A 27,898-nucleotide genomic window follows, 5' to 3' on the forward strand; every position below is an offset into this window, starting at 1 on the left:
TTTCTTAACAGGAGCTTCTTTACTGTATTTTTTTACTGACAAGAGTCAGTTTAGAATTTTTTTGGAATGTTATGTTTTTTTTTCTTTCCCTTTCTTTCAATGCAATATATTTCTACAGTCCCCTTAAAAGTACCTTTTGCCACAGTTTATATTTCTCTCAGCAAGATTTTGTTATTAAACAATAGACATACTCAGACACCTGTTTTTTTCCTCTATTGAACTACTTGATAAAGGGACTTAAAGAGTATGTAAACCCAACATTTCATATTCTTTATATGTTCCTGCTGTACCATGTACTTGTATGAAAAAGTATCCTGTTCTCTTTGTACTGCTTCCTTTGTGTAAATCGCTGGTGTTCCTGCCAGTCTCTCTGCTTTCCTATTAAAAACCGACCACACTAGGCATGAGAACACAGTATTGTCAGTTTTCTAGCTGTGCTGGCAACTTAGTTTGCTCTCCTCCAATGATCAGACTTGTCCTGAAACCTCCCCCCCCCCACCAACAGCATTTCACTGGGAAGATCAGTGTTCAGTGTACTGCTATTTCTCCTCCCCCAGCTCTTATGCAGCTGAGAACAAAGGGTATGTGATATACAAATATATAAAAAAAAAGTGTTTAGAATGTGTTTTTTATACAGTATCTATAAACAAATGTTTTGTCTTTCATTTCTATTTTAAACTGGATTGTTTTGCAATTCACATCTGAGCGTAGCATTTTGTGTGCATATTTTACTGTGATATTTGTGTGTTTTTGAGCTTTGACGTTCTTTTATTAGCCAACAGAGAAAAATATAATCTGTTGCATCATTTATTGCTAGGTTTTTCTGCTTCAGCTTTTCCATCAGCTTTTATTTATTTTTTATTATTATTAAATTATGAATTATTTTGTTAATTTATTATTTATTAATTATTTTTGTTAGGGTGATTATGATAATGATAACAAAAATAATAATAATAATAATAATAAAAATCAATAAATAAATGTTAAATAAATATACAAGTAAATAAATATAATCATAAATAAATGCTATGTAATAATAAATAAATAATAAATAATCTTAACCCCTAAAAGTATATTACATTATTATTATTATTATTATTATTAATAATAATAATAAATACCTAAACTAAACAAATAATAATACAAAATTAAAAATACACAAATAAATAAAAATAATCATAAATAAATACTTGTAATAATAAATTAATATTAATAATTAACCCATACACTTAACCCCCTAAAACTAAAAAAAGTTAAAAAACAACAACCAACCAAACAAACAACAACCCAACAACCAAACAGCAACAACCAAACAAACAAACCAACCAACAGCAACCAAACAAACAAACAAACCAACAACAACCAACCAAACAACAACAATCAAACAAAGAACAAGAACAACAAAAACCCTAACCCTTTTTTGAAGGTTAGGGGTTAATTATTATTTATTTTACATTTATTTATTCATATATTATTACTATTGTTTTAAAAACATATGTTCATTTGAGCAGAAAATCGTGCAAAATGTTAAAATGCGCAAAAACACGCCAATTGCACATTTCTATTCTTTTCTATGAGAATAAAAACGCACCAAAAACTTGCAAATCTGCCCAATTTGAGCTACAAAAGTAGCTCCAAAACTTTTTCGAGCTTCAGGTGTTCTACTTCAGGCAACTGGGAGTAGAGATGTGAACCATCTCCATAGAGTTTTTTTTATTTTTTTCCCCCATGAGCATTTTGGAGCTTCATGCTACAAAGCGCTCAGGTGTGAATGGGGACTAAAGGTGACAACAAAAAACATAATTTTCCGTGCCTGGAAGGGCTACAACCAGAAACGTTGGGTTATATAATCTATATGTCTGTAGTGTTTTAATAGATTTTTAAACTGGATAATATTGTTCTTTTGATTTTTTTTTTTTTAAGTTTCCCCATGCAAAGTAATATCATAATGTGCTAGTATACATCGCATACTAGCACACTATTAAACGCTTGCCTTTAAACAAAGCCCTTCAGTGGAGCACTGTCACTACTGACAGGGCTTCCATCCTCACCCAATCTTCCTTCCGGGTTCACTGGCTCCAGCTGTCTGAGGGTATGCTGTTGCTTCAGAGTCACACCGGCGGCTGCTAGCTGGAATATATCCTAAATGGTGCATGTTTACGAGATATTCATTTTACCTACAGGCAAGTGTTATAATAAGCTCACCTGTAGATAAAGCTCAACATGGAGAGTTTACAACCACTTTAATAAATAAAGTTGTGTACTTTTTTTCTTCAGTTCATTAGTGAGTGTGAATAATGCTCCTATATGCACCCTTATTGGATTCTAATGTGTCATTATTGTCCTTATGTTTTGTGATTGGCTTTATATATTACTATACGGCTTTCTAAGATGAAGATCGTGATGAAAGAGGAAGTAAGGTAAACTTATTTCAGCTTCTCTCATGTGCTATAATCGGAAGTTTTGCATAACGTCTCCGGATCTGTGGATAAATATATCACTAGAATTCAGAGCATACAGTAGGTCTACAAATGTGGCTATTTGTTCCAACCAATGGGAAGGTTCTGGTAAAACCGTTTACATTCTCTGTTTGAGAACTTATTCATGTGATTAGCAGAGAAAAGATAATAGTACCCTGTTGTGACATGACTGGAAAGAGAGAGTAATATTTACATATATTTCTGTTCTGGACATGACAGTGATATTAGGTTGCCTACTACAAAATGAATTTTGTTATTTTTTAGCCTTGTCATAAACTTTTTTTTATTTGGGTTGTCTTTTTGCACAAACAGGTTTAAAGTATTTTTTTCATTTCATTTTAATATTTAGGACAAATAAACCACCATCATGAGGGTTCTTTCGGACGAGTGTTCTGATCAAATATGCATGTCAATTTTTCAGAGAGATCTGAAAAGAATCTCAATGTTAGTTTATGGGCAGGTGGATGTAAACTTGTATGCATCCATCTATATCTGATGACCTCCATGTCTGTGTAGATCCACAAAAAAAGGAAAAGGTTTGCGTAATTTTACATTTTTTTCACTAAAACTAATCATGATAAATTGGAGGTAAAAGGATGTAAATGAAAACCCTCCCTTTTACACCCACCTGCCCATAGACCACACAGTATGTCTGTTACAAGATGCAGGAAAAAACTGACTGGACAAGGATATCACAATGCAAACCTTTTTGCAGATGTCCCTAGTGAAGACTGTTAACTCATATGTAGGTTAAAAAGGATTCCTGTCGGAATTAAAGGAAAAGTAGGGACGAAGCTCTTTTGTCCCTGTGTCTCCTATGGATCACAAAACTGCACTTCATTCTGCAGTCCTGTAACCCATTTTCAGCCGACAATGGGCTAAAGCCCGCTTTTGGCTGATGTCACTGAGCCTCTCCAGGTCCTGGAGAGATTCTGACTTTAAAGTCGGGATCCACTCAGATTCCTGATTGGCAGCTGGCTCTTGCTCCTTGCACAGCCTGGCTCTCCAGAGAGTGCTGAAAAGGCAGAGCAGTCACTCGGTCTTCAGTTACTGAAGACCGAGAGTTGAGCATTCAGCATTCTTTGATTGCTCGGTTTTCGGTCTTATAGGCAGCGGGGGGCCGCACGCAGCATCGGACCGATGCTGCATCCACCTAGGTGAATATGCATTTAGTTTTTTTATTCCCAAACTTCTCTTTTAAATCAGAACTCTGATATCCATATTTTATTTGCTTCAGGGAATTAATGAATGTATTGAATCCATTTTCTGAGCATGACAGCCAGACAGCTAGCATTTTCAAAAGAATAGGAAATCAGTGTCAGTCTACATGTTCCCTTAGTACAAGTTTCCTTTAAAAAAAAATAGAAAACATAAATATAGAAAATAGAAAAAAAAATCACTTTTCATCATTGGAGCCCTTAGCCCCTAGCTGACCCACAGGAAGGGAAAAAACTTTGCAAAAGCATTTATATGGCTTGCACACTGTTATTCACAGTTTGAAACTAAATGGAAGTTCTTTAAAGGAAGCAAAACAGGTTTACTTGGTAAAATTGCTTCAAGAAATTAACATATAGTAAAATCCATATAAAGTTTATCACGTATCAGTTCTGGAAAAGTCTTGCAGCCTCCAATAAAACTAAAGAAGGAAACATTCAAACTTAAATAGAAACACAAAGGAAGCTCACTGAACTAATGCTGTAAAAATCAGTTATTGTTTAATTATTGAGAACATATAGTGATACATTTACATATCCACATTTCAAAGCAGGACTGTAACATACAAAACAGTTATATACAAGTTCATGTATGTTACAGTCATTTTTTTTCCTATGGACAATTCAAGCTTTTCAGTGCTTATAGCCAGTCCTTACTATTTTTTAACTCCAGTACTGAAAATCTGAAAATCCCTCCTTTTGGTGTATTTAAGGTAGAACTACAGGGAAAAGTTTTTTCAGTTTGGATAGAGTAAAGAAATTTTAGAACCCCATTCAGTTTTTTGCCATCAATGTCCTATTGGGGAACTTTCCCTTTACTTCCGGTCCCATAGCCAAAACAGGTAGTTACTAGGATCACCAGAACTAGGGCCTACATTGGAAGATTTTTCATCCATTCCTGTCCTGGTGAAAACCCAAAATTGTGGATTTTCTTTTACTTTCACTCTTGGTAATAACCACAGAAGGCACAGACAACAGAAAAACCTGACAAGTGTTTACACACACACACACACACACACACACACACCACCAACACCACCACTCTCCAAAATGAAAAAAAAAAAACCTTCCCACATGGAAGAAAAATATATTTGAGATATATTTAAAAAATATTCTTCCCAAATATTTTGACATATATTTGAAATACTACAATTTTGGCAATATTCAATATATTTGTATATATTACATATATTTGTAAATGCATTCCAAAAATGTAAAATATTCTTCATATATTTTGTAATAAAAATGCATTTCAACATACTATATATATATATATATATATATATATATATATATATATATATATATTTATATTTATTGAAATATAATTTGAAATATATTGAATATGGCTGAAATTGTAGCATTTCAAATATATGTCAATATATTTGGGAAGAATATTTTTAATATATATTTCAAATATATTTTTCTTCTATATGGATTACAACTTTAGCTAAAAGTTGAAATCCAGGCAACCAGCTGAGCTAGAGTGGCTTGATTTGTCTCTACTGCAGTTAAGCAATTTAGATTGGCCACCACCCTGGCTCCAGCTTGTTGTGTGTGTGTGATAGAGCTTGACTGAAGTGAAAATTGGTTCTGATGGACATACGTAGGGTACATTCTTCTTCAAAAAGCAGATCTATGATGAAAATATACTTGTACTTTGTTCTTGGCCTATGCTACTACCTCTTGGATCATGACAAAGGGAGTGCTAAATAGATGGTAAATTATTGGACATGCATGGAGGAGCAGCAAGTACAAAAGTTAATTTCACTTAAAGGTCTTTCTGAAATATTTAACAGTTAAGAATATCAAATACAGCCAATGTGTTTGCTGGGCAAAAGCCTCTACCTTCTTCAGGGATTGAGCAGTTGATAGACCTGTATTAAAGTGTTACTAAACCCATGACCCTGCACACTATATCTGGTCTCCAACAGAGCATGGAGCTGCAATTGATTTAGTAAATATAAACTGCTAAATACCTCTTCAGCAGTATATACTGTATTTTACACATTTTCTAGTAAAGAAATAGCTGAATCCTTTTTTTCTTTCTACTGTAGATTATGATTGTTCAAGAAAGGAGTTCAGCGGGAGCTACCCACAGCTATTGAGCAGTGATATGGATCAGCTTGATTGTGATATAAAAGGTAATTTAGCTTTTAGTGTCCAGGATCATTTTATTATGTTCTCCCCCTTTTCATATTTTGACTCTCCAGGTAATATTTTAGTCTATAAATCTGCTAAAAGGGTATATGTACTATAATGTGTTAACATAAACTACTACAGGAAAAAAATGCAGACACCTCAGTTATTTTCAACTGTTTAGGAGTCCCTCTAATTCAGTGCCTCTCTGTTGGTTAGTGAGCCTGTCTATTACATGGTAGGAATGATAGTTGGGTGTTGAGGGGGTGAGCCAGAGGTGCATACTACTGTGCAAAAGTTAATATTTGTATTATAGAACACCTTATCTTTGGGAGCTCCCAGGTGCTATAGAAGATAGCTAGGTTCCTGATTTTGCTGCCTACTTTCAGTTAATTCTGGTAATCTTTATACATGTCAGAAGCATGCCAGAAGCTCATTAAAATATTTTTAAAATACAAGCTTTTTAAATATTAGTTTTGTTCTTTAGGTATTGTAATAGATTAGCCAGAGCTGGATTTCCCTTTCAGAAGTCTATAGACACAGAAAATCTGGTGCCTTAAGCAACATAAGCAGGCCATATCCCAAACCACACCCCTGTTCTGTTTTTTTCACCATCACACAGAAAAAAAAAACGAGCAGTTGGATTGGGTCTACCTTTTTTAGACGGACCGAATCGGACCCTCCAATCTCCTCGATGAAGCTGCGGATGTAACTGAACACCCGCTTACCTCCAAAATATTCTGACAAAAACAAATGTATGGAGATCTGTTCCCATCCATCTGGGTGGATCGGAGCACAGCGCAGTCGGGTGTTAATATCCGACTGCCCATAGAGCTGTGTCCATGTTGTGCCCATACCCCCAAAAGACAGGCTCAAATAATTATATTCAAAGCAAAGTCCAACAAGGGTATTTGTCCTCTACTGGACATAAAAATGCTAGGCCTAATGGTGGCCTCATTTGAGGCTGTTCAATTCGACCAATTTCATTGGAGACCTCTGCAACACAGCATCTTGTTGACATGAAACAAGCATGCTCTTTCTCTCAACCTACCCATGCTCCTGTCCAGCCAAGCACAAAATTCCGTGGCATGGTGGTTCCAGCCCAGCTTTGACAATGGGGAAGTCTTTTCTTCCTTATCACTGGAAAGTAATGACAACAGATGCCAGTCTTTCAGACCAGAGAAGAATATTCCAGTCCCTTGTTGTAAGGGGTAACATGGCCATCAGTGGAAGCCAAACTCCCCATCAGCATCTTGGAGCTCAGGGCAATAAGGATGTCTCTGAAGCACTGGACACCCCTTCTGCATAGACACCCAATCGGTGCAAGCAGATAATGCCATGGCTGTGGCCTATGTTAACTGTAGAGGGGGGCACTAAAAGTCATGCAGCCTTGAAGGAATTAAGACAGATCATCTCATGGATGGGAACTCACTGTCCAGCATTGTCTGCTGTCCACATCCCAGGAGTAGACAACTGGAATACAACTGACCTCAATTGCCACTGCCTGGACAAAGGCCAGTGTATCCTCAATGTGTATGTACAACCTGATAAGTCAGAGATGGGGGATCCCATATGTGGATATCCTGACCTCCAGACTTAACAGCAGACTACCACAGGTTGTGGCCAAGACAAAGGTTCCTCTAGCACTAGCATTGGATGGCTTTATAATCTCGCGTTCTCAGGTCAGAATAATTTATGCCTTCCCTGTAGTGCAAATTCTATTTTGGTCCACAAAATACAGCAAAAGAATAAGCCAGTAATTCTCATTGCACCAAATTGGCCCAGAAAAACCTGTTTCACAGAAATACTCGCACTACTGTGTGATGTAATAAAAAAAAGAAAAAAGAGGCTTCGCCAACCTAGTGCATTACCTCAATGGTGATTTTATTGATAATAAAAATAGTAGATGTGTACACACAAACAACACAAATGAAAAGGCATATCAAACTCCATAATGAACATGAGAAAGTCTGGTCTCCTAGACTAATCCCAAATGCGTGAAGACCTGGCTGACACGTTTCAAAGGGTGAGCCCTTGTTCCTCAGAGCCAATTTTGGATGCTGCATAACAAGTCTTTAATACCTGAATAGGTTCACATGATCAGCCCCCAAGTCTCCTCTCCTTTGTGAGAGGGTATATAGAGTGTTTACCAAACCTTTCTACTCAAACAGACACAGTATATAGTTCCGTGCTTTAGGATGGGTGCTGTCAATAATGTTAAGTTGTATCAGGATCTATATCTGGATATAGTAAGCACTAGGTTTGGAGAAACACAGATACATTCGTATAGTATAGTGCAAGTGTATACATATAATATGGAATATGTAGTAAAGTTCTGTATATAAATATATAATTCTATATAAAAACTACACAAACCCATTAATAAGAGGCAGTGAAGTACAGCCTAGTTTTTACAGGCGTACAGAAGTGTGTCTTGTCAGAACAGCTACTCATGCTTGGGAGCATAATAATCCAAGATGGATGGCAAGCGGCTCTGGAAAGCATGCTGTCAAAAACAAAAGTGCCTCTAGGCAAAGGTCTAAATGAGGACCTTGAGATTCATAACCTTTTACAGTAATATTCATCTTTTTATGCCCAGATGTGTGATTCGCTTTGGGCCAGGACTTGTGATTCCTTAGATCTCATTCTTTCCATTTTTTCTGTTCAGCGCCTTCTTGTGTGTGTGCTCCTTTTGATGTCCTTTACCTATAACTAACGTCTAAGAATACACTAGTAATGAGGCGAAAGAACCACTCTAATTTTCCAGGTTTTTTAGATTTGTTATAGATGTATATACAAAAACATTTTTCATATATACAGTATCTCACAGAAGTGAGTACACTCCTCATATTTTTGTACATATTTTATTATATCTTTTCATGTGACAACACTGAAGAAATGACACTTTGCTACAATGTAAAGTAGTGAGTGTACAGCTTGTATAACAGTAAATTTGCTGTCCCCTCAAAATAACTCAACACACAGCCATTACTGTCTAAACCGCTGGCAACAAAAGTGAGTACACCCCTAAGTGAAAATGTCCAAATTGGGCCCCAAGTGTCAATATTTTGTGTGGCTACCATCATTTTCCAGCACTGTCTTAATCCTCTTGGGCATGGAGTTCACCAGAGCTTCACAGGTTGCCACTAGAATCCTCTTCCACTGCTTCATGACGACATCACAGAGCTGGTGGATGTTAGAGACCTTGCGCTCCTCCACCTTCTGTTTGAGGATGGCCCACAGATGCTCAATAGGGTTTAGGTCTGAAAACATGCTTGGCCAGTCCATCACCTTTACCCTCAGCTTCTTTAGCAAGGCAGTGGTTGTCTTGGAGGTCGTCCCACACCGGCTAAAATGCCTCCTCACCTCCACGCCCAGACCCCAAGGGGCCAAGAGGCTTTCAGGACACTCACTGCAGGGGCCCTATAAGTGGAATCCTAAATGGCGATGTAGGGATGATATCCCCCTCACTGGTGGACCATACTATCATTCTTCACAAAGACAGGTTAGTCATTTGCCCAAGACCATTTTTTCTATCAAAGGTGGTATCTGTGTTCTACCTTAGTGAAAACATAGTCCTTCCATCTTTGTGCCCTACTCCAAAGCATCCAAAGGAAATTGCTCTTCATTGCCTGGATGTAGTCAGAGCCATCAGAGTCTGTCTCAACAGCTTTTGTCAGGAAGCTGGACTTCCAGGATGGTGGTTGTTTCCTGGTCATTCTGACACCAATTTTCTGCAGCCAAGCTTTGTAAGGTCTCCACCCGTTCTTCTATTCATACCTCTTAAAAGTGTTATCAGGTGGACACCCGTTTTGGGTATGCAGGTTTTGACTGCATGGTCCTTGTAGCAGGACTCTGAAGTTGGGTCAGTTGATCCATGTTGTTGGACCTATTGGCACACTTTCTGTTTAACTAATTATTGCCCACCACTGTCATTCATTGCTCAGGGGTCCCAGTGTCTATGAATACTGTGTGTACTGTGCCTGTGTACTGTACTGAACGATTAAGAAAATAATTTTCACATACCTGTAAACACCATATCCTGAAGTACAGCACAAGACAGAGCTACCCTCACTTCTATTCATTGCTTGTTACAAAACTCAGGACTTACAAAGTGAGGTTGGGGTTATAGGGGAGGTGCACAAGGGGCATGTCCTCAAAATATTTGCCAGTGTCCAGTCACCTGAAGGTATGAGCCTTTACACTCACTGCCAACTTTATTAGGTACACCTGGATCAATTGCTTAGTAGCACAAATTGCTAATCAGCCAATCACATGGCAGAAACTGCATTTAGGCATCTAGAAGTAGCGAAGACGACTTGCTGAACTTGAAATCGAGCATCAGAATGGGGAAGAAATGGGATTTAAGTGACTTTAAAAATGGCATGGTTGTTGGTGCCAGACGGGCTGGTCTGAGTATTTCAAAAACTGCTGATCTGCTGGAATTTTCACACACAACTATCTCTAGGGTATACAGAGAATGGTCCGAAAAAGAGAAAACATCCAGTGAGTGGCAGTTGTGTGGACGAAAATGCCTTGTCGAGGTCAGAGGTCAGAGGAGAATGGGCAGACTGGGTTGAGATGATAGAAAGGCAACAGCAACTCAAATAACCACTTGTTATAACCAAGTTATGCAGAATACCATCTCTGAATGCACAACACATTGAACCTTGAAGCAGGTGGGCTACAGCAGTAGAAAACCACACCCAGTATCAAGGTGTACCTTATAAAGTGGCCAGTGAGTGTAATTCACAGGTAAGTCAGAATACCTCTTATCTGTGTCAAAGTCAAAATTATTTGGGAGTGCTTTTAGAGTCTTTCTGTTAAAAGAAACTTTTCAAACATTTTTGTGTAATGTGCTGTTAAAAAGTCTTCAGCATGCTTATGCAGTGTATTTATTCATCATGTATAGAGAGGATAGTACCTCCTGCTCAAGTTCCTCTACTTTACAGGAAACTTGAGATGAGGTTCCAAATTATATTTATTTATTTACATATACATATATGGGATGCGTATATGGGAAATACAGTGTCTGCCCTCACTGTATTAGGCAGACCCACAGTTACAATCTAGATATGTGTTTGCAATAAACAACTTGAAATATCCACCTCCCATCGGGCCGTTGTATATAAACAGCCGGACGGTGGCAGTGCAGGGGCAGGTTGCTGTTTATAAATGGCCTCCCCGCCCCCTGCTTGTGCGTGCTCCCCAGGAGCGCGCAGCACCGCGATCCAGTGCCTGCTGTGTCCTCCAGACAAAGTGGAACACTGATCGTCGTATGGGACCTCTGTGCGAGGTCCCGATCATGTGATCACTGATTGGCCAATCAGTGATCACATGCAGTGTAGTAAGCAAGATGTCACTTCTGACATCATTGCTTACTACGTGTGAAATCTGTGAATGATCACAGAGGTCACATGGTACAAGGCTATTCGCAACAGCCTTGTACCATGTGACAAGCTGTGACCAATCACAGCTCACTCAGTAGTTCTCAATGGCTGCAAGAATGCAGCCAGAGAAAAGGAGAAATGATTGCTTTTACAGCCTTTAAGGGTGTAAAAGCAATCAGTGTGAAAGAAAAAAAAAATCTTCATCACCCCCACAAGTAGTACAGTGTCACCATAGTGACACTGTACTACTAGGGTGACAAGTATGTAAAAAACAAAAACATAAATAAAAATATAAAAAATAAAAAAAATGTAAAAAAAATTTAGAAATTATAATTTTCTGGTTATTTTATTAGAAAAACAAGTTTTTTCAAAATTTTTGGACTTTTTCATTTACATAGCAAAAAAAATAAAAATCCCAGTGGTGAATAAATACCACTAAAATAAAGTGTTATCTGTCTCGAAAAAAATGCTAAAAAATGCATATGGGTACAGTGTTGCATGACCGCGCAATTGTCATTCAAAGTGTGATAGCACTGAAAGCTGAAAATTGGTCTGGACAGGAAGGAGGTAAAAGTGTCTGGACTGGAAGTGGATATGTGAAGTTATGGATAGAAGCACAAAATGGAGTATATATAGCCATCTTATAATATCATATATATATATATATATATATATATATATATATATATGAGTGACTCAGTAAGGATCATAGTTATCCCTACACAATCATTAACAAATAAATGGGCTTCTACTTTACCTAACTTATCAAATAACTGCAATTCTCTGTAGAACAAAAACAAAATATACTTTTGGTATAAGGATAACTTATATAATGCATTGTTTTTGTATCTATTAGACATGCAAAACTCTGTGGATATACCTTTTGGTATTGATCTATGTGATGACAGCTGTGATATAGATATTAACTTCAGTGACACAGGTAAGAAATATTAAACTTTTCAATTATCTTTTTATTTTTTGTGCTGTTTGAAGGAATCTATTCATGCAGGATTTGGAAATGTTTTTAGTGACATACAGCTTTAAAAGGCTTTCTTGTTTCAAGTTTAGTGGTTCATATAGTGAACTCAGTGTAGAGCTATTCACCCTGAGGTCAACACAGAGGACACTTTTTACGTCTGGAGGAAAAGAAATTTAATCTCCAAACACGGAAAGGTTTCTTCACAGTGAGAGCTGTGAACATGTGGAATAGACTCCCTCAAGAGTTGGTTCTGGCCAGCTCAGTGGATTGTTTTAAAAAAGGCCTGGATTCTTTCACTGGATACACAGAATATAACTGGTTACTAACATTTATAGGTAACGTTGATCCAGGGAATATCCGATTGCCTCTCAGGGGATCAGGAAGGAATTTTATTTACCCTGCAGGTGCAAATTGGATCGTGCTTTGCTGGGTTTTTTTGCCTTCCTCTGGATCAACTGTGGGTATAAGATTATAACTTTTTTTTTTTTAATGGTTGAACTGGATGGACTTTTGTCTTTTTTCAGCCAGACTGACTATGTAACTATGTAAGGTGATACATACTGTAGATGCCTCTATGTTGAATAACTCACAATATTTTTATATCTTTCACCTGTTGTGGCAGTTATCATAGGAAATGAATAATTTGCATTGCTAGGTTCCAAACAATTTGTTGTACATTGAAGAGAATGATCAGGAGTGGAACCCCTTCACTTAGCTTTGCAGTGGCCATGATGGTAGTCATCAGACCTGAGCTTGCTGTTTGAGTCTCATAGCAATGTAAGACATTGGTGAGGGATTCAGCCTATTATGTACTCAAACTAAAATATGAGTTTTGATCTGGGTTATAAAAGTGAAAGTACAGTTTAACCAACAGAATATGTGTTCCAAGTGGGTTTCAGATTAGTTTGCATCACCGCAAGCAGATTTGTTTGCAGACATCCTGACCTCATCTAATAAATAGAAAACGGTCAGCAAGCATTATCCCCCAAGCTGTGCTTTATTCTGGCAACAGGCAGTCTGATCAGAGAAAGGTGCAACCCCCTGCCAGATGCATACGTGTGTTTCTTATGAATTTCTTTCTGTTCTCTTTAAGACATGCTATGCACAACAAGCTGTCAATTTTTGACTAACCTTCCTCAGTGGAGTTGGACAAAAATGATTTGAAGAAAACAATGTAAAAAATTTAATACTTAGAATTACCATAATTATGATTGTTTTATATTTCCGTCATGGCCAATAAGATAATTAATGTTAAATCAAAGTGTAGCTTTAGAAACAAAAAGAGAAATAGTATAGTCACCACAAATTTTCCTGTTCTTAAAGTCCAATTCAGGGATTTGAGATCTCTCCAAACAACCTCCCTATTCCCCTGGTGCCCCTACCCCATCATCCACCACCCAGTGTGTATGGTATGATTGTTTTGTTCTATTATACCTAGCCTTTTTTGGTGTCTCCTGGTCGGTCACATGATGTGGTGGGTCCTCTTTCTCTCCTAATCTTCTCCATCTGTGGGCTGTCCTTGGAGGTGCTGGAAGAGGCACTAACATAATGATCAATAATATTGGCAACTCAGAAAGCTTCTTAATGGAAATCTCTTTTGGTTACATAATTGCAGGATCCATAAAGCTGATGTGTTTCAGCTTCATAAAGCCTTATTCATAGAATACAAAATGTCACTAAAAACTCAACATATATAGTATAGAAAATACTACCCACAAAGCTCTAATGTGGTAGTGTATCAATTAAAAGCAATTAGGATAATTACTGACACATGGACAGAAAACCAAACAACAACAAAAAAATAAAGCAGAAGAAAGCAATAAAGAGCTTTTTCGGCTTCAAGATGATGATTTTTTCCCAGTTGGTGGCTAATAAAAGAGAAGTGCCTGCACGTTGTTTTCTATAGATTTTAGTGGTCACCTCCCCACTCATCATATGTCCTGCAAGGGTCAGGTCCAGATCAATCCGTTCGGGGTGATAATTACAAAATAATTCTAGATTCAAACAATTATCATTTAAATACACCCTGAACTAATCAATTACAGTAACTGGACCCTTCCATACTAGGATCAGGTCGTCAATGAAGCAACCATACCAGATTATATACAGTTGTGTTCAAAATAATAGCAGTCAGACATCACTAACCTGATCAATAACTGTTTTTGGTAGAAATGATATTTCTACATGGCAAATAATTTACTAGCAGGTGTAGTAGAGTAATAGAAATCCAACAGACCCAACAGTCATGACATGCATGCTGCTGATTCTGTGTAATTGAATCACTAATTGAAAGGGGCATGTTCAAAATAATAGCAGTGTGGAGTTCTATTAGTGAGGTCATTCATTCTTTGAAAAACAGGTGGCAATTATTGCCCTTATTTAAGGAAGGAAGGCAGCAAATGTTGATCATGCTGGTTACAGTGCATTTCTCTCTGAAATTCTGAGGAAAATGGGTCGTTCCAGACATTAGGGAAGTGCCAAGCTATTTTTATCCTGTGTACATGTACCTCTGGTCTGGCCGTTTATGAGCAGCTGAACCTTTGTTAGTAAGTTCTTTTCTGATTATTTATCTACTTTAATAAACGATATCACACTATTTGAGGCCTTTTTCCACGGGCTCTTTATTTCTGGGGAGCCTGTAATTCTGAAGGTCCTGGGGCTGAGCTTAGCAAAGAACACATCTGCAAGTGACATCCCTGGATCCATGACACAGCTCCTCCTGGAACGGATGACATCTAGTGGTCGCCCTATAGATGACATCCGCCTGATCCTCTAATACAGTGGCTGGACTCAGCTTCCATCCGGATAGATGACATCTAGTGGTCACCCTATAGATGACACCTCCTTGCTCCAGTGATACAGTGGCTGAGCACCAGGGGCAGGTCTTAAATGCTCCATGCGCTTTAATATGCGCTATCTGGTTAGTGCATTATTTGGCTATTTCTTATCATTTCTGAAAGTCACTACTTTTGGTTCTTTACATATTGGAGACTGTATGCATTTTCAGTACATCTGATGAACTTACACTGACATTTTACTGATCCACAATCATATGTGGTCTATCATATGTTTAAACGCTATTTGGGTTAGCGCTGCACTCTCATTCTTTATCGTTCCAGACATTGTTCAGAAGAACAGCGTACCTTGATTAAAAAGATGATTGGAGAGGGGAAAACATATAAAGAAGTGCAGAAAATGATAGGCTGCTCAGCTAAAATGATCGCAAATGCTTTAAAATGGCAACCAAAACCTGAAAGACGTGGAAGAAAGTGAAAAACTACCATTCGAATGGATAGAAGAATAGCCAAAATGGCAAGGACTCAGCCAACAATCAGCTCCAGGAAGATCAAAGAAGGTCTAAAGTTACCTGTGAGTACTGTTACAATTAGAAGACGCCTATGTGAAGCCAAGCTATCTGCAAGAAGCCCCCGCAAAGTCCCACTGTTGAAAAAAAGACGTGCTGAAGAGGTTACAATTTGCCAAAGAGCACATTGACTGGCCTAAACAGAAATGGTGCAACATTTTGTGGACTGATTAAAGTAAGATTGTTCTTTTTGGGTCTAGTGGCCGGAGACAGTTTGTCAGATGACCCCCAAATACTGAATTCAAGCCACAGTACACTGTGAAGACAGTGAAGCATGGTTGTGCAAGCATCATGATATAGGGATGTTTCTCATACTACGGTGTTGGGCCTATTTATCGCATACCAGGGATCATGGATCAGTTTGAATACATCAGAATACTTGAAGAGGTCATGCTGCCTTATGCTGAAGAGGAAATGCCCTTGAAATGGGTGTAACAACAAGACAACGACCCCAAACACACCAGTAAACGTGCAACATCTTGGTTCCAGACCAACAAGATTGACGTTATGGAGTGGCCAGCCCAATCCCTGGATCTTAATCCAATAGAAAATTTGTGGGGTGACATCAAAATTGCAGTTTCTAAGGCAAAACCAAGAAATAGAGAAGAACTGTGGAATGTAGTCCAATCATCCTGGGCTGGAATACCTGTTCACAGGTGCCAGAAGTTGGTTGACTCCATGCAACACAGATGTACAGCAGTTCTCAGAAACAGTGGTTATACAACTAAATATTAATTAAGTGATTCAAAGGAAAGCAAAATCTTCAAACATTTTTCAGTTTATATAGTGAATGTTTGAGTTTGTAAAGAAGAATACAAACACTGCTATTTTTTTGAACAGTCTAATATTCACTTTTCTTCAATTCTTTTAGAGGAACAACACAAATTTGATATATTTTTCTTCATGTTTTGATTTGGAATAGAATGTGTAATGTTCCCAATGCATTTGTGTGTATGGAAATAAAAGCTATTAGAAGGATTTTGAGCTGTATTCACTTTTTTCAACACACTGCTATTATTTTGAACACAACTGTATGTTTTATATGGATTGTTGTGGGGGAATAAAAACATTTCCTCCTATGTAACTTGGCTCCCATCAAGGCACCTCTACATTGAACATAATATTTCTGATCAAATATAAAAAAAATTATGCTTCAACAGAAATTTGATTGCCATACATAGAAATTCTCTCATTTCTGGGCTATAATGCTGTAATTATCCAAATGATATCGAATGGATTCCAATACTAGATGATGGGGTATACTAGAGTATAATGATTTAACATCAATCGTTAACCATGTGCATTCGGTACACCACTTGATCTCATGTATGTGAGCTAAGACATGGGCAGTATCCTTTAAATATCCTGGTAAACGCATGACAAGCGGTTGTAAATACTCGCCAACCCATTCACTGAGCCTTTCCAGCAAGGAACCTATCCATGCTACAATGGGCTGTCCTTGCACTGGAATGCCTTGTGTGTGAACTTTTGGAAGATGGTGGAATATTGGTGTTATAGGGTGTTCCACCATCAAAAAAAAAAAGACCTTCTAATCTAGGACAAACATCTCCTTACCCATGTCTAAGAGATGTCTCATAGTGCGATGAATGGCAAGTATCTATATCACTTAGTTGTCTGAATTCTTCTTGCCTATAGCTATCTGTATCCAGAATCACAATGGAACCACCCTTATCAGCCTGGTGGATAATTATGTCTTTTCTATCTTTTAAATTTTTTAAAGCTCTTAATTCTGCCTTCAGATGTTTCTGGTGACCTGAAATTAACCTTTTTATTGGCTGCAGACTCAGATATTATTTTGAGTATATATTGTGGAAACCTTTTGCTTTTATTGCGAACATACACCATGGCTTTCTCATAATCTTTTAAATTGCGTAGGTATTTGGATCTTTTAGTTTTGATAATCTCAGCTTCCAGATTCTTAATATTAGACAGAAAATCTGAATTCCGATTTTCATAAGAGGAAAGCTGGCGATATTGCAAAAGGATTTCTTTTGAGGAGATTATGCTTTGATTTACTTCCACCAATATTTCGTCTTCATATGACCGTATTAACTTCATGAGGTTGAGAGAACAAGTGGTAAGGATGTCATTCAATTCTGTAAGGAAAATATATGAATAAATTGTAGAAGGAAATTTTCTGATCCTTAAACCACTAGGAATCATGCTCTCATTAATATACCTCTGGAGACCTGTGTAATCCCACCAGAGCCGCATTTCCTTACGCATCAAAGTATGAATCTGGTATGGATTTTAAGGGGAACCCATGCCAAATTAAAAAAAAATGGAATGGGGTCCCTCCCTTAAATCCATACTAAACCCTTATTCGAGCATGCAGCCTGGTAGGCCAAGAAAGGGGGGCAAGTGAGCATTCCCCCCCCCTGAACCATGGAACCAGGAAAGAGGGGGGAGTACATGTCAGTTACCGGGTGACCCAACCCCCCTCCCCCAAAGCACCCCTCATGTTGAGGGCATGTGGCCTGGTATGGTTCGAGGGGTGCTCACTTGTCCCCCCTTTCCTGGCCTGTCGGGCTGCATGCTCAGAGGGTCTGGTACGGATTGTGGGGGGGGGGGCACACCATTTTGTTTGTTTTTTTAATTTTGGCATGGGGTTCCCCTGAAAATCCATATCAGACCCAAAGCGCCTGGTATGGATTGGGGGGGACCCCCATGCTGGTTTTTTTTAATTTTTAACTGACACTTCGTTTGTTTGCATTCTGCTGACAGCAGGGAATCCCTTTGACAGCAGTTGAGTCATGGTTGTTAAGGACATGGCGCCCTCTCCTTAACAACCAGGCTATTCTGATTGAAACTAGCCAAATACTAAAGATTCAAAATTAATTCCAAAAATGAATAGGGTCCATTAACAAGTGCATCCAAAACAAATTCTTCAATTAATAAAACAAAATAAAAAATTTTCGGAATGTCTACACTACATTCTCATGCATTCAGGAACATTTAGGTATGCTGTGTTAGGCACCCCATTTACAATTAATGGGCTACAACACACCTCAAGTCATGAAAAATAGCTCATGCTGCATTTTGGCATTGTGATGTGCTGCCATGCATTGCAGTGCACATATGTTGTGAAGGTGCATTTGGGTGCTGTTCAAATTGAATAGCATTGAAACACTCCAAGACTTTTAATGTGTGTTACTGCATCAAGGTTAGTGTGAATGAGCCCTTAAGGATCCTACAGATAGGAAGCCAGAGGTCGTGGTGGTGATCTATGTGTTCTGCGACTGGATAACTAATTTGTCCCATGCTGGCCTGGGTTCCAGATGACCCAAATGATTGAAGAATAGACAAGGCATTTATGTTATAACTTAGCAAGGAATCTCTTATTTACATGATCTATTAGAAGATGCAAGACCTTCTGCTTCTGTTAACCTCTGGAGACACATCTCCGAACCCTGGGCCTCCTTTATTTAACTGCAACCAAAGCACCTATCACCCTGCACCCTCTAGCAGCAGCCACAATCCACAAAATTTAGTCTCCATTCCTCTTTTTCCCCAAACCAGTCCACCCTTCTCCTCTGCCCTCTTGAATGCTCGCTCTGTCTGTAACAAACTCACCTCTGTTTATGACCTCTTTGTCACTAACTCATCTACTTGTTATCACTGAAACCTGGCTTCATGCATCTGACATTGCTTCTCCTGCTTTCCTCTCCCATAGTGGTCTTCTCTGAACTCACTCACCCAGACCAAGTGGACGCAAGGGAGGTGGAGTGGGAATCCTCCTATCCCCACAGAGCACCTTTCAGGTTCTGCACTCTCCTTCCCTTCTGTCCCTCTCATCGTTCGAAGCACACTTTGTACATCTGTTTTCTCCAATTTCTTTTTTAATTTTTATCATCTACTGGCCACCTGGACCATTATCAACTTTCCTTGATGACTTCTCTGCCTGGCTACCCTACTTTCTCTCTTCTGAAATTCCCACAATCATTCTCGGAGACTTCAACATCCCTGTTGATACTAACACTCCTTCTACTTCTAAACCTCTTAGTCTAACCTCCTAATTTGACCTGAAGTAATGGGTACATGCTCCTACTTACTCTGAAGGCAACACCTTTATCTTTGTATTTTCCTACCTATGCACTTCGTCCAACCTATTCAACAATCCTTTTCCTCTCTCTGATCACTACCTTATTAGTTTCACTCTTTCCCTGTTCTCCACCACCTTTCCTTCCAACTGCCTAACAATTACCCGTAGAGACCTTTGCCACGTTAACCCTTCTCTTCTCCACTGTGCTACTGACCACCTCTATGACAATATCTCACCCCTGTTCTGCCCCAATCTAGCCACTTTTTTCTACAATAGATCCCTGTCCTCCACCCTTAACGAGCTCGCCCCTCTCAATACACACAAAATCAGGCCCTGACCCCTACAACCCTGGCAAACAGACAAGAGCAGAAGCCTCAAAAAACGCAGCCATGCTATTGAGTGTAAGTGGCGTAAGAATAAGTCTCACAAAAACTTCAACCAATATAAAACTGCCCTCCAAAAATACAACTCCTTCCTCCACACTGCCAAGCAGACCTATTTTATCACTCTCATTAACACCTTCTCATCCAGTCCCTGTCAACTCTTCTCTACTTTTAACACTCTTCTTCGTCCTCCACTGCCTCCACCCACTAACTCACGCACTGCCCAGTAGATCGCCAATCACTTCAAAAATAAGATCCATGCAATTTATAATGAAATCTCCACTCTGCAGATAACTCCCTCACTTAACACCCCATGTCCACGGGTACACTTAACATTACCCTTATTCAACCTTGCTACTACAGACAAAATTGCTAAACTTCTTTCTAATACCCACCTAACCACCTGTCCCCTGGACCCTATTATCTCGAATACTGTGGTCACCCTCTGGCTCTATACTTCACTTTCTAACTCACATCTTGAATCTTCCTCTCTCATCTGGCACATTTCCCAACACTCTAAAATGCACACTAGTCACCCCCATACTTAAAAAGCCTTCTTTGGACCCCACCAATCTTAACCTATGCCCCATCTCCTTGCTCCCCTTTTCCTCCAAACTCATTGAACTCCTTGAATACCTGATCTATTAACAACTGAGCAGCCACCTCATCATGAATAACCTTCTTGATCCCCTTCAGTCTAGATTTCGCCCTCAACACTCCACAGAAACTGCTCTCCTAAAACTCACAAACGATTTACTAACAGAAGAAACCAATGGACACTATTCTGTACTCCTCCTTCTAGACCTCTCAGGTGCCTTTGATACTGTTGACCACCCCTCCTCCTCAAAAAACTTTACTCCCTTGATATACGTGACTCTGCTGTTCGTTGGTTCTCATCCTGCCTGTCTCACTGCACCTTTAGTGTCTTACAATTCTACTTCCTCCTCTCCTCTTCCTTTTTTCTTTTCTTGGACCTCTCCTATTCTCAATCTACACCTCCTCCCAACGTCAGCTGATAGCCTCCCATGGCTTTCAATATAATTTCTATGCAGATGACACCAAAATATATCTCTCAACCCTTCAGCTCACAACAGTCTCCTCACGTATCACTAACTTACTGACCTACATATCAGCCTGGATGTCCCACCACTTCCTCAAACTCAATCTATTAAAAACCGAGCTCATAATATTTCCTCCCCCATACGCCCTTTCCCCTGACCTTTCTGTCAAGATCAATGGCACAACCACCAACCGATCCCTGCATGCCAGGGTGCTAGGGGTGATCCTAGACCCTGAACTCATCTTCCAGCCCCACATCCAATCACTTTCCAAAGCTTGCCGTCTCCACCTCCGCAACATCTCCAAAATACGCCCCTTCCTAACCAATGACACCACAAAGCTCCTAATTCACTACCAGGTTATCTTTTGCCTCAACTACTGAAACTCCCTCCTCATTGGCTTACCTTTACATAGGCTATCCCCCTCCAGTCCATCATGAATGCTGCCATACCCTCCATTGACTGCGCCTCACCCAACGAATTAAATTCAAAATACTAACAACAACTTACAAAGCCATCCACAACTCGGCCCCCACCTAGATCACTAACCTAGTCCCAAAATACCAACCAAATCACACTCTTCATTCCTCCCAAGACCTCCTGCTCTCTAGTTCCCTTGTCACCTCCTCCCATGCTCGCCTGCAGAACTTCTCCCAAGCCTCTCCCATCCTATGAAATTCCCTACCCCAATCTGTTCGACTGTCCCCTATTCTGTCCACTTTTAGGAGATCCTTGAAAACTTTTCTCTTCAGAGAAGCCTATCCTGCCTCCACCTAAGAACTGTACATGCATTTTCTCCATAAACTTATCCACCACAGTTATTACCTTTTGTATCACTTGACCCTCCCCTTTTAGATTGTAAGCTCTAACAAGCAGGGCCCTCTGCTTCCTCCTGTATTTAATTGTAACTGTACTGTTTGCCCTTACATTGTAAAGTGCTGCTCAAACTGTGGGCGCTATATAAATCCTGTATAAAAAAAAAAAAATTAAGTACTTTACCATTGTGGTGCTGGATTCTGGGGCTCTGACATCTCAGCTTTGTGATGTACTGTATCTATGTGGGATCTTCTGGCTGAAATTCAGACTAATGAAAGAAGTGTCTAAAAAAGCTTTGCAGATCTACTATTTGTGTGACTGTCTGTTTGGGGTGACACTGCATAAGATTATTAAGAGTCTAACAGGTGGTAAGAGTACTATTCTGCATCAGCCACACAAGGACAAGGAACCTATTGTAGGTTCCCAAGGGAACTCTGACGCAGGTACCAAAATTCCAAGGTCTTCAGTGTCAGCAGCCCTTAAACAGGCTAGCAGGGCACGTCTTCTCAGCCAGCAGAGATGTTCTCCTCCACATGAAATTTTGCCTGCATCTGTTTCCTTTTAATCATCTATTCAGTTTATTTATTGTAGCGGAAATTCAATAACAGTTTATGCCTCCTCCCTTCCCTTTTCCCTTCCCTTGGTTGTTTACCAAAGTGTTAGCACCAATACTGGCTCTTCTATGCCTGGGGTATCTCAGTGGTTGGAATGTCTTAGTGACCTATTACTCTGAACAGATCTTTCTCTACAGTTGGAAACAAATGCATTACTCTGAGATCACTGGAGGATTTCAGTGGGTTTAAAAATTAGGATTCAGAATACAAACATATACATGTATCTAAGTACAAATATTTGTTTCTTATATAGTTGTGTGTGTATTTGATGTAGAGGCAGGGTGTCATTTCCAAACATGTTCTGAGCCAAAATAAATCTAATTATATCACTTTGGAGGCCATGCTGGGGAGTGTATACATCATTGATCCTGGGTATATAATAGTGGGACCTATTGGGCACTTTACATGACTAACCAATATCTGCTGCAGTGCCCTATATGGTGTTTCTCAGCTACTTTTAAAGGTGAGTACTTTCCGTTTGGATTTGCTCAGCACCTATTGGCTTGCTGTGGTACATTTAGATGTAGTCTCATTTGTTCTCATCCAAGAACGTCTCTGCCTTAGTGTCTCCTGTCACCAATCCAGGAATTCCTGTCTTACACAAAATTGTTGTTTAAAGCAGTTTATTGGACTTCTTTACAATGCAGGGTCAATGGACATAGGAGGTAGCTCAATTGTCTGTCAATGCTCTGGAGGTTCAAACCTTTCTGCTGAATCTCCTCCTGAGGACAGATTTCCTTGCAGGACACAAATTAAAGATGCAATTTGGCAATGCCACAGTCATGGTTTATGTAAATGTCAGTGGGGAAACCACGTTTGATAGTGATACAGGAAGTGGGTCTCATCCTACACTAGGCAAGAAGGTACATTCTACTCCTTTCCACAGTGTAATTCCCAGGCAGCAGCACTTTGCAGGCAGCCTGGAATTAGTTCTTGAATCAGGAGGCATTAGTTAGATCTGTGGGAGATGACAGATGCTGGATATACAGTGGGGAAAATAAGTATTTGATCTCCTGCAGATTTTGTAAGTTTGCACACTTACAAAGAAATTAAGGGTCTATAAATTTTATCATAGGTGTATTTTAAATTATAGAGACAGAATATCAATCAATAATCCAGAAAAAACACATGATACAAATGTTATAAATGGAGGTGCAGTTCAGTGAGTAAAATAAGTATTTGATCCCCTACCAACCAACAATAATTCTGGCTCCCACAGACTGGCTATGTGCTCATGTGGTACACAGATTAGTTCTGTCAATTTAAGAAGGTGCTCTTAGCAACAACTCATCCATTCACACACGGAGCCGTGACTTGGCCCCACCTCCTCTCTCTTCTCATTGACTGATTGGCTGTGATTGACAGCAGTGGGAACCAATGGCTCCCGCTTCCTGTCTCAGCCAATGAGGAGGCAGAGACCTGGGACAGCCGAGGCTGTCGTTCACATCACTGGCTCGTGATGAGGTTCAGGTAAGGATTGAGGGGGCTGGGGGCACAGCTGCACACAGAAGGTTTTTTACCTTCCTGCCTTTACAACCACTTTAAGGATTTAGAGAAGATCTGTAAAGAAGAGTGCACCAAAATCCCTCATGAGATGTGTGAAAATCTGGTAACCAACTGCAAGAAATGTCTTACCTCTGTACTTGCCAATAAAGGTTTCTCCACCAAGTACTAAGTTTTGCTTGGGAATCAAATACTTATTTTACTCACTGAACTGCAACTCAATTAAGAACATTTGTATCAGGGTTTTTTTCTGCATTTTTGGTTGAAATTCTGTCACTATCACTTAAAATACACCTATGATAAAAATTGTAGACCCTTCATTTCTTTGTAAGTAGGCAAACTTACAAAATTTGCAGGGGATCAAATAATTATTTTCGTCACTGTAGATCCTTTGAAAGACAAGGGATTTATTGGCAGACAAGACAGATGCTTTGGTAGCTTAATAGAAACAGTACCACTTAATCTATGCATTTTCACCAAAAAAACCTATTGCACAACTGCTTCACAAAATAATGGGGATCCTAATCTTTCTCAAGGGTCTTGAATTGTCTAGAGGACTTGGTACACGAACTTGGTTGATCTGTCATCAGTTGCCCTGTGGCATCCGCCATGGGCCATCTGTCACACGGTCTAATCTTGCTCCCATCTTGGTCACAGGATTTAATGGCATGGCAGTTGAAGCCCAGTTACTTAAAGACACAGCCAAGTCAGTCTTTTCAACTATGTTGAAGGCTTGTAAATCAATTTTGTGCAAGGTCTGTAATCAAACCATGACAACCTTTATTGGTTGCTGGGAGGCCCTGGATGTTCATTTACATTCCTTTTTTGATTGGCATGATTTTCAACTTATTAGAAAAGGTGAATGCCTCACCTTGAGTGCTATTAATTTTTTTCCACACTTTCATACAAGAAGTGACTCATGTTGTTATACCTGTTTGTACACCCCTTGCTCAGTGAAACTTACAGAAGGTCAGGCTGAATGAAAAAAATTAAACAGATTCCCCTCTCTGCTCTGTAAAGTTCAGATGGATGATTCTACCACTGTGGCAGTGGCTATTGTGTTCTGACAGCCAGTTGCTGTCAGAATACCCAAACAGCAGCTGCTTCTGAATTGAAAATGTATATTATATAGGGCGCGCTTGTTGGAGCCCAACCTCTGTAGCTGTAGGAAAAAGGTGCCAGTTGGATATCAGGGATGGATGGATGCATGGATGGGAGCAGTAACACTGAGGCAGCTCTTCTTAGAGTGGAAGCAAGGCTCTAATGCAGTAACAAGAAAAAGAGAGGAAGGCACCTCTAAGTGCAGTATTGACAATTTATTTAGTAAACAATGGATAAATTGCACTTACAAGATAAATAGTTAAAAAGACTCATCGTGTGATGTATTAAGATCCAGGTGGGACATCCAGCCGTCCAGCAGCAAACTCTGTCTATAGGATCAGGAAGTAGAGTCCAGGATGTGCCTGTGCATCAAAATGAAGCTTGGAGTGCGGAGTCGGATGTAAGAGGTGAAGGGGGCAGTAATGCATTTTGGAGCATGCTCCTGAAGAAGGAGCCTATTGAGCATGCTCCGATATGCATTACCGCCCCCTTCACCTCTTACATCCAGAGGGTGTTTCCAAAGCTATGGCAGCTTTGAATTTTTAAACTCTAAATGTTTTTTACTTTAATACATTCCTTGCATTAAGATAAAAATGCTCCACTAACTGTTTCCCCACCCCCTCCAACCCTAAACACTTACCTGACACCTCTCACCGCTCCAGCGCCATTCCATCTTCAGCCTTCTCTCTTCCTTGTCTTACAAACTCCTGTGAGGAAGGAGTGGGGACGTGGCTTGCTGACACTGTGTGTGTATGGACGCACACAGCCCAGCTCAGGAGCATGCTCACATGGGTGCCCTCTTAGCTGATGGCTTGCTGAGGGGGCTTTTGGAAGGAGAAGGGGTGGACAGCACTGATGTGGAACTGCTAAAGAGGAGGTATAGGACCTCTCTGTGCAATATCTTTGCCTAGAGCAGGTAACTATAACATCTTTTTCATTTTAGGGAAAATAAATTGCCTTTAATATAACTTCCACTTTCACTAGGTGGATACGCCAGGTTTTTTTTAGGCTTATGCCTTGAATTATAAGAAACCACCTTTTCCCATTACTTCTTATTCCACCAGAGCAGTTAGTGCTTCATGGGTTTCTGCCCTCTAGTCTCTATGTCTCAGGTCTCTAATGCGGCAAACTGGACTTTAGAGAATGCCTTAGCTAATCTCTATAAGGTTGTTGCGGCAGAATGTAGTTTTGCCACAAGGTTGTGCAGCTGGTGGAGTGATTCATCCAATGTGGGCTTAGGCATCTTTATATTTTTGTTGGTGTTTTCTGCCTACCTGCTATGGGTAATGTTTGTGGATGTTCTGCTTGTCTAATTAACAAAGCTGTATCACTCAATGAACGAGAAAATATAATTTTTGTACCTACTGTAAAATTCTTTTCTGTGAGTTCATTGGAGGACACAGCTTCTGAACTGCTAATATTTTGCTTGACCTGTTGCCTGTGTTAAAGTTTATGCTTCTCTTACTGCTTGCTATTAACTGAGCTCTCTTTCCGCAAAGTTAGCCATTGAGTGTTGCTGCCTCTTTAGGCTGCTTTTTTTTTTATATTTCAATGGTTTTTATTAATTTTTAAACAGTATAAAACAGAGGCAACAAAACACGCCCATGCAGGGGCTATCACTTGCACAGATAAAAAAAATGCAAAAAAAATTTAAAAAAACAGTGCTCTAACGCCAACAGGGCAAAAGGTACGCCCACGCAGGGGCTATCAATTACACATAAGTTACAAAACATTAATGTAACTGACTATAATAACTAAAGGTAGCTGTCCACTGTCACACCAAAAACAAACAGAGAAAGAGAGAAAGGAAGAAAAAAAAAAAAAAGAGCAGGGGTCCAAGAGCGCCAATCCCAAACGCCATTACATCCCCAGACCAGCAGGGGGAGCGTGGGAAAGGCATATTGCAATCACGGCTCCCATATTTTCAAAAATTTACGTTGGGAGTCGTTGCAGATACTCGCCATCTGTTCGTTAAGCATCATAGTGGTCATACGATCCCGCACCCCCTGAAGAGGGAAAAACTGACTCTTCCAGGCCTGAGCAATTGTTCTAGTAGCCGATAAAAACAAATAGGAAGCCTACTTCTGCTGGTGAGCCAAGAGGCCGGGTATGGGGCAATGAAGCAAGGCACACCGAGCATCCCGGCGTATGGAGAGATGGAACAAGGTGAAAAAGAAGCCAAACACACGAGACCAAAAACGAAACAGTCTCGGGCATGACCACCAGATATGCAAAGGCTGCTTTTTTTTTAACCCAGCATCCTCCTCCTGCAGGAAGCATGTTTAATGAATAAAGCCATGTCCCTAAAATTTCACAGGGAAAAGAATTTTACAGTGAGTACAACAATTCTGTTTTTTCTATTATAGATTTTAATGGACTTTTACGGTATGTGAATGATGAAAAAATTGATGAAGAAAATAAAGACCAACTGCAAGATTTACTGAGTAAGTAAAAATCAAAGGAGTAGTTTACAAAACTCAAATTTAAAAAACAAAATCAGGAATGTATAATTTTTTTCTGTTCCTACAACATTAAAATGGAACTTAAAGTAGAACTATAGGCAAAACCTTTTTTTTTAGTTTTGGATGGAGCAAGGGAGGGTTATAGACCCTGTCAGATTTTTTTCACCATCTTAGTCCCATTGTAGAGATTTCCCTTCACTTCCTGTCTCATAGCCAAACAGGGAGTGAGAGGAAATCCCAGCAAATTAAGGGAATTTCTTGGGGACCCCCAGGTCACCAGAACTAGTGCCCCCATTGGAAGATTTTGCCTTTATTACTTTTCTGGAGACAAC

At 39.5% G+C, this 27,898-nt stretch overlaps 1 protein-coding gene across 1 annotated transcript in view; it reads left to right on the forward strand.

The window, feature by feature from the left end:
- The window catches only part of CIITA (class II major histocompatibility complex transactivator), a 160,806-nt gene that overhangs the window by 18,617 nt on the left and 114,291 nt on the right, over positions 1-27,898 (forward strand). The window contains exons 2-4 of the mRNA XM_089678238.1: positions 5,752-5,838; positions 12,080-12,163; positions 27,471-27,548. Coding sequence (XP_089534364.1) covers positions 5,752-5,838; positions 12,080-12,163; positions 27,471-27,548 — 249 coding nt within the window. The remainder of the gene's footprint in view (positions 1-5,751; positions 5,839-12,079; positions 12,164-27,470; positions 27,549-27,898) is intronic.

This window comes from Staurois parvus, unplaced genomic scaffold (assembly GCF_062004578.1).
Source record: "Staurois parvus isolate SC_StPar_1 unplaced genomic scaffold, SC_StPar_1.0 ptg000200l, whole genome shotgun sequence".
Taxonomy (NCBI): domain Eukaryota; kingdom Metazoa; phylum Chordata; class Amphibia; order Anura; family Ranidae; genus Staurois; species Staurois parvus.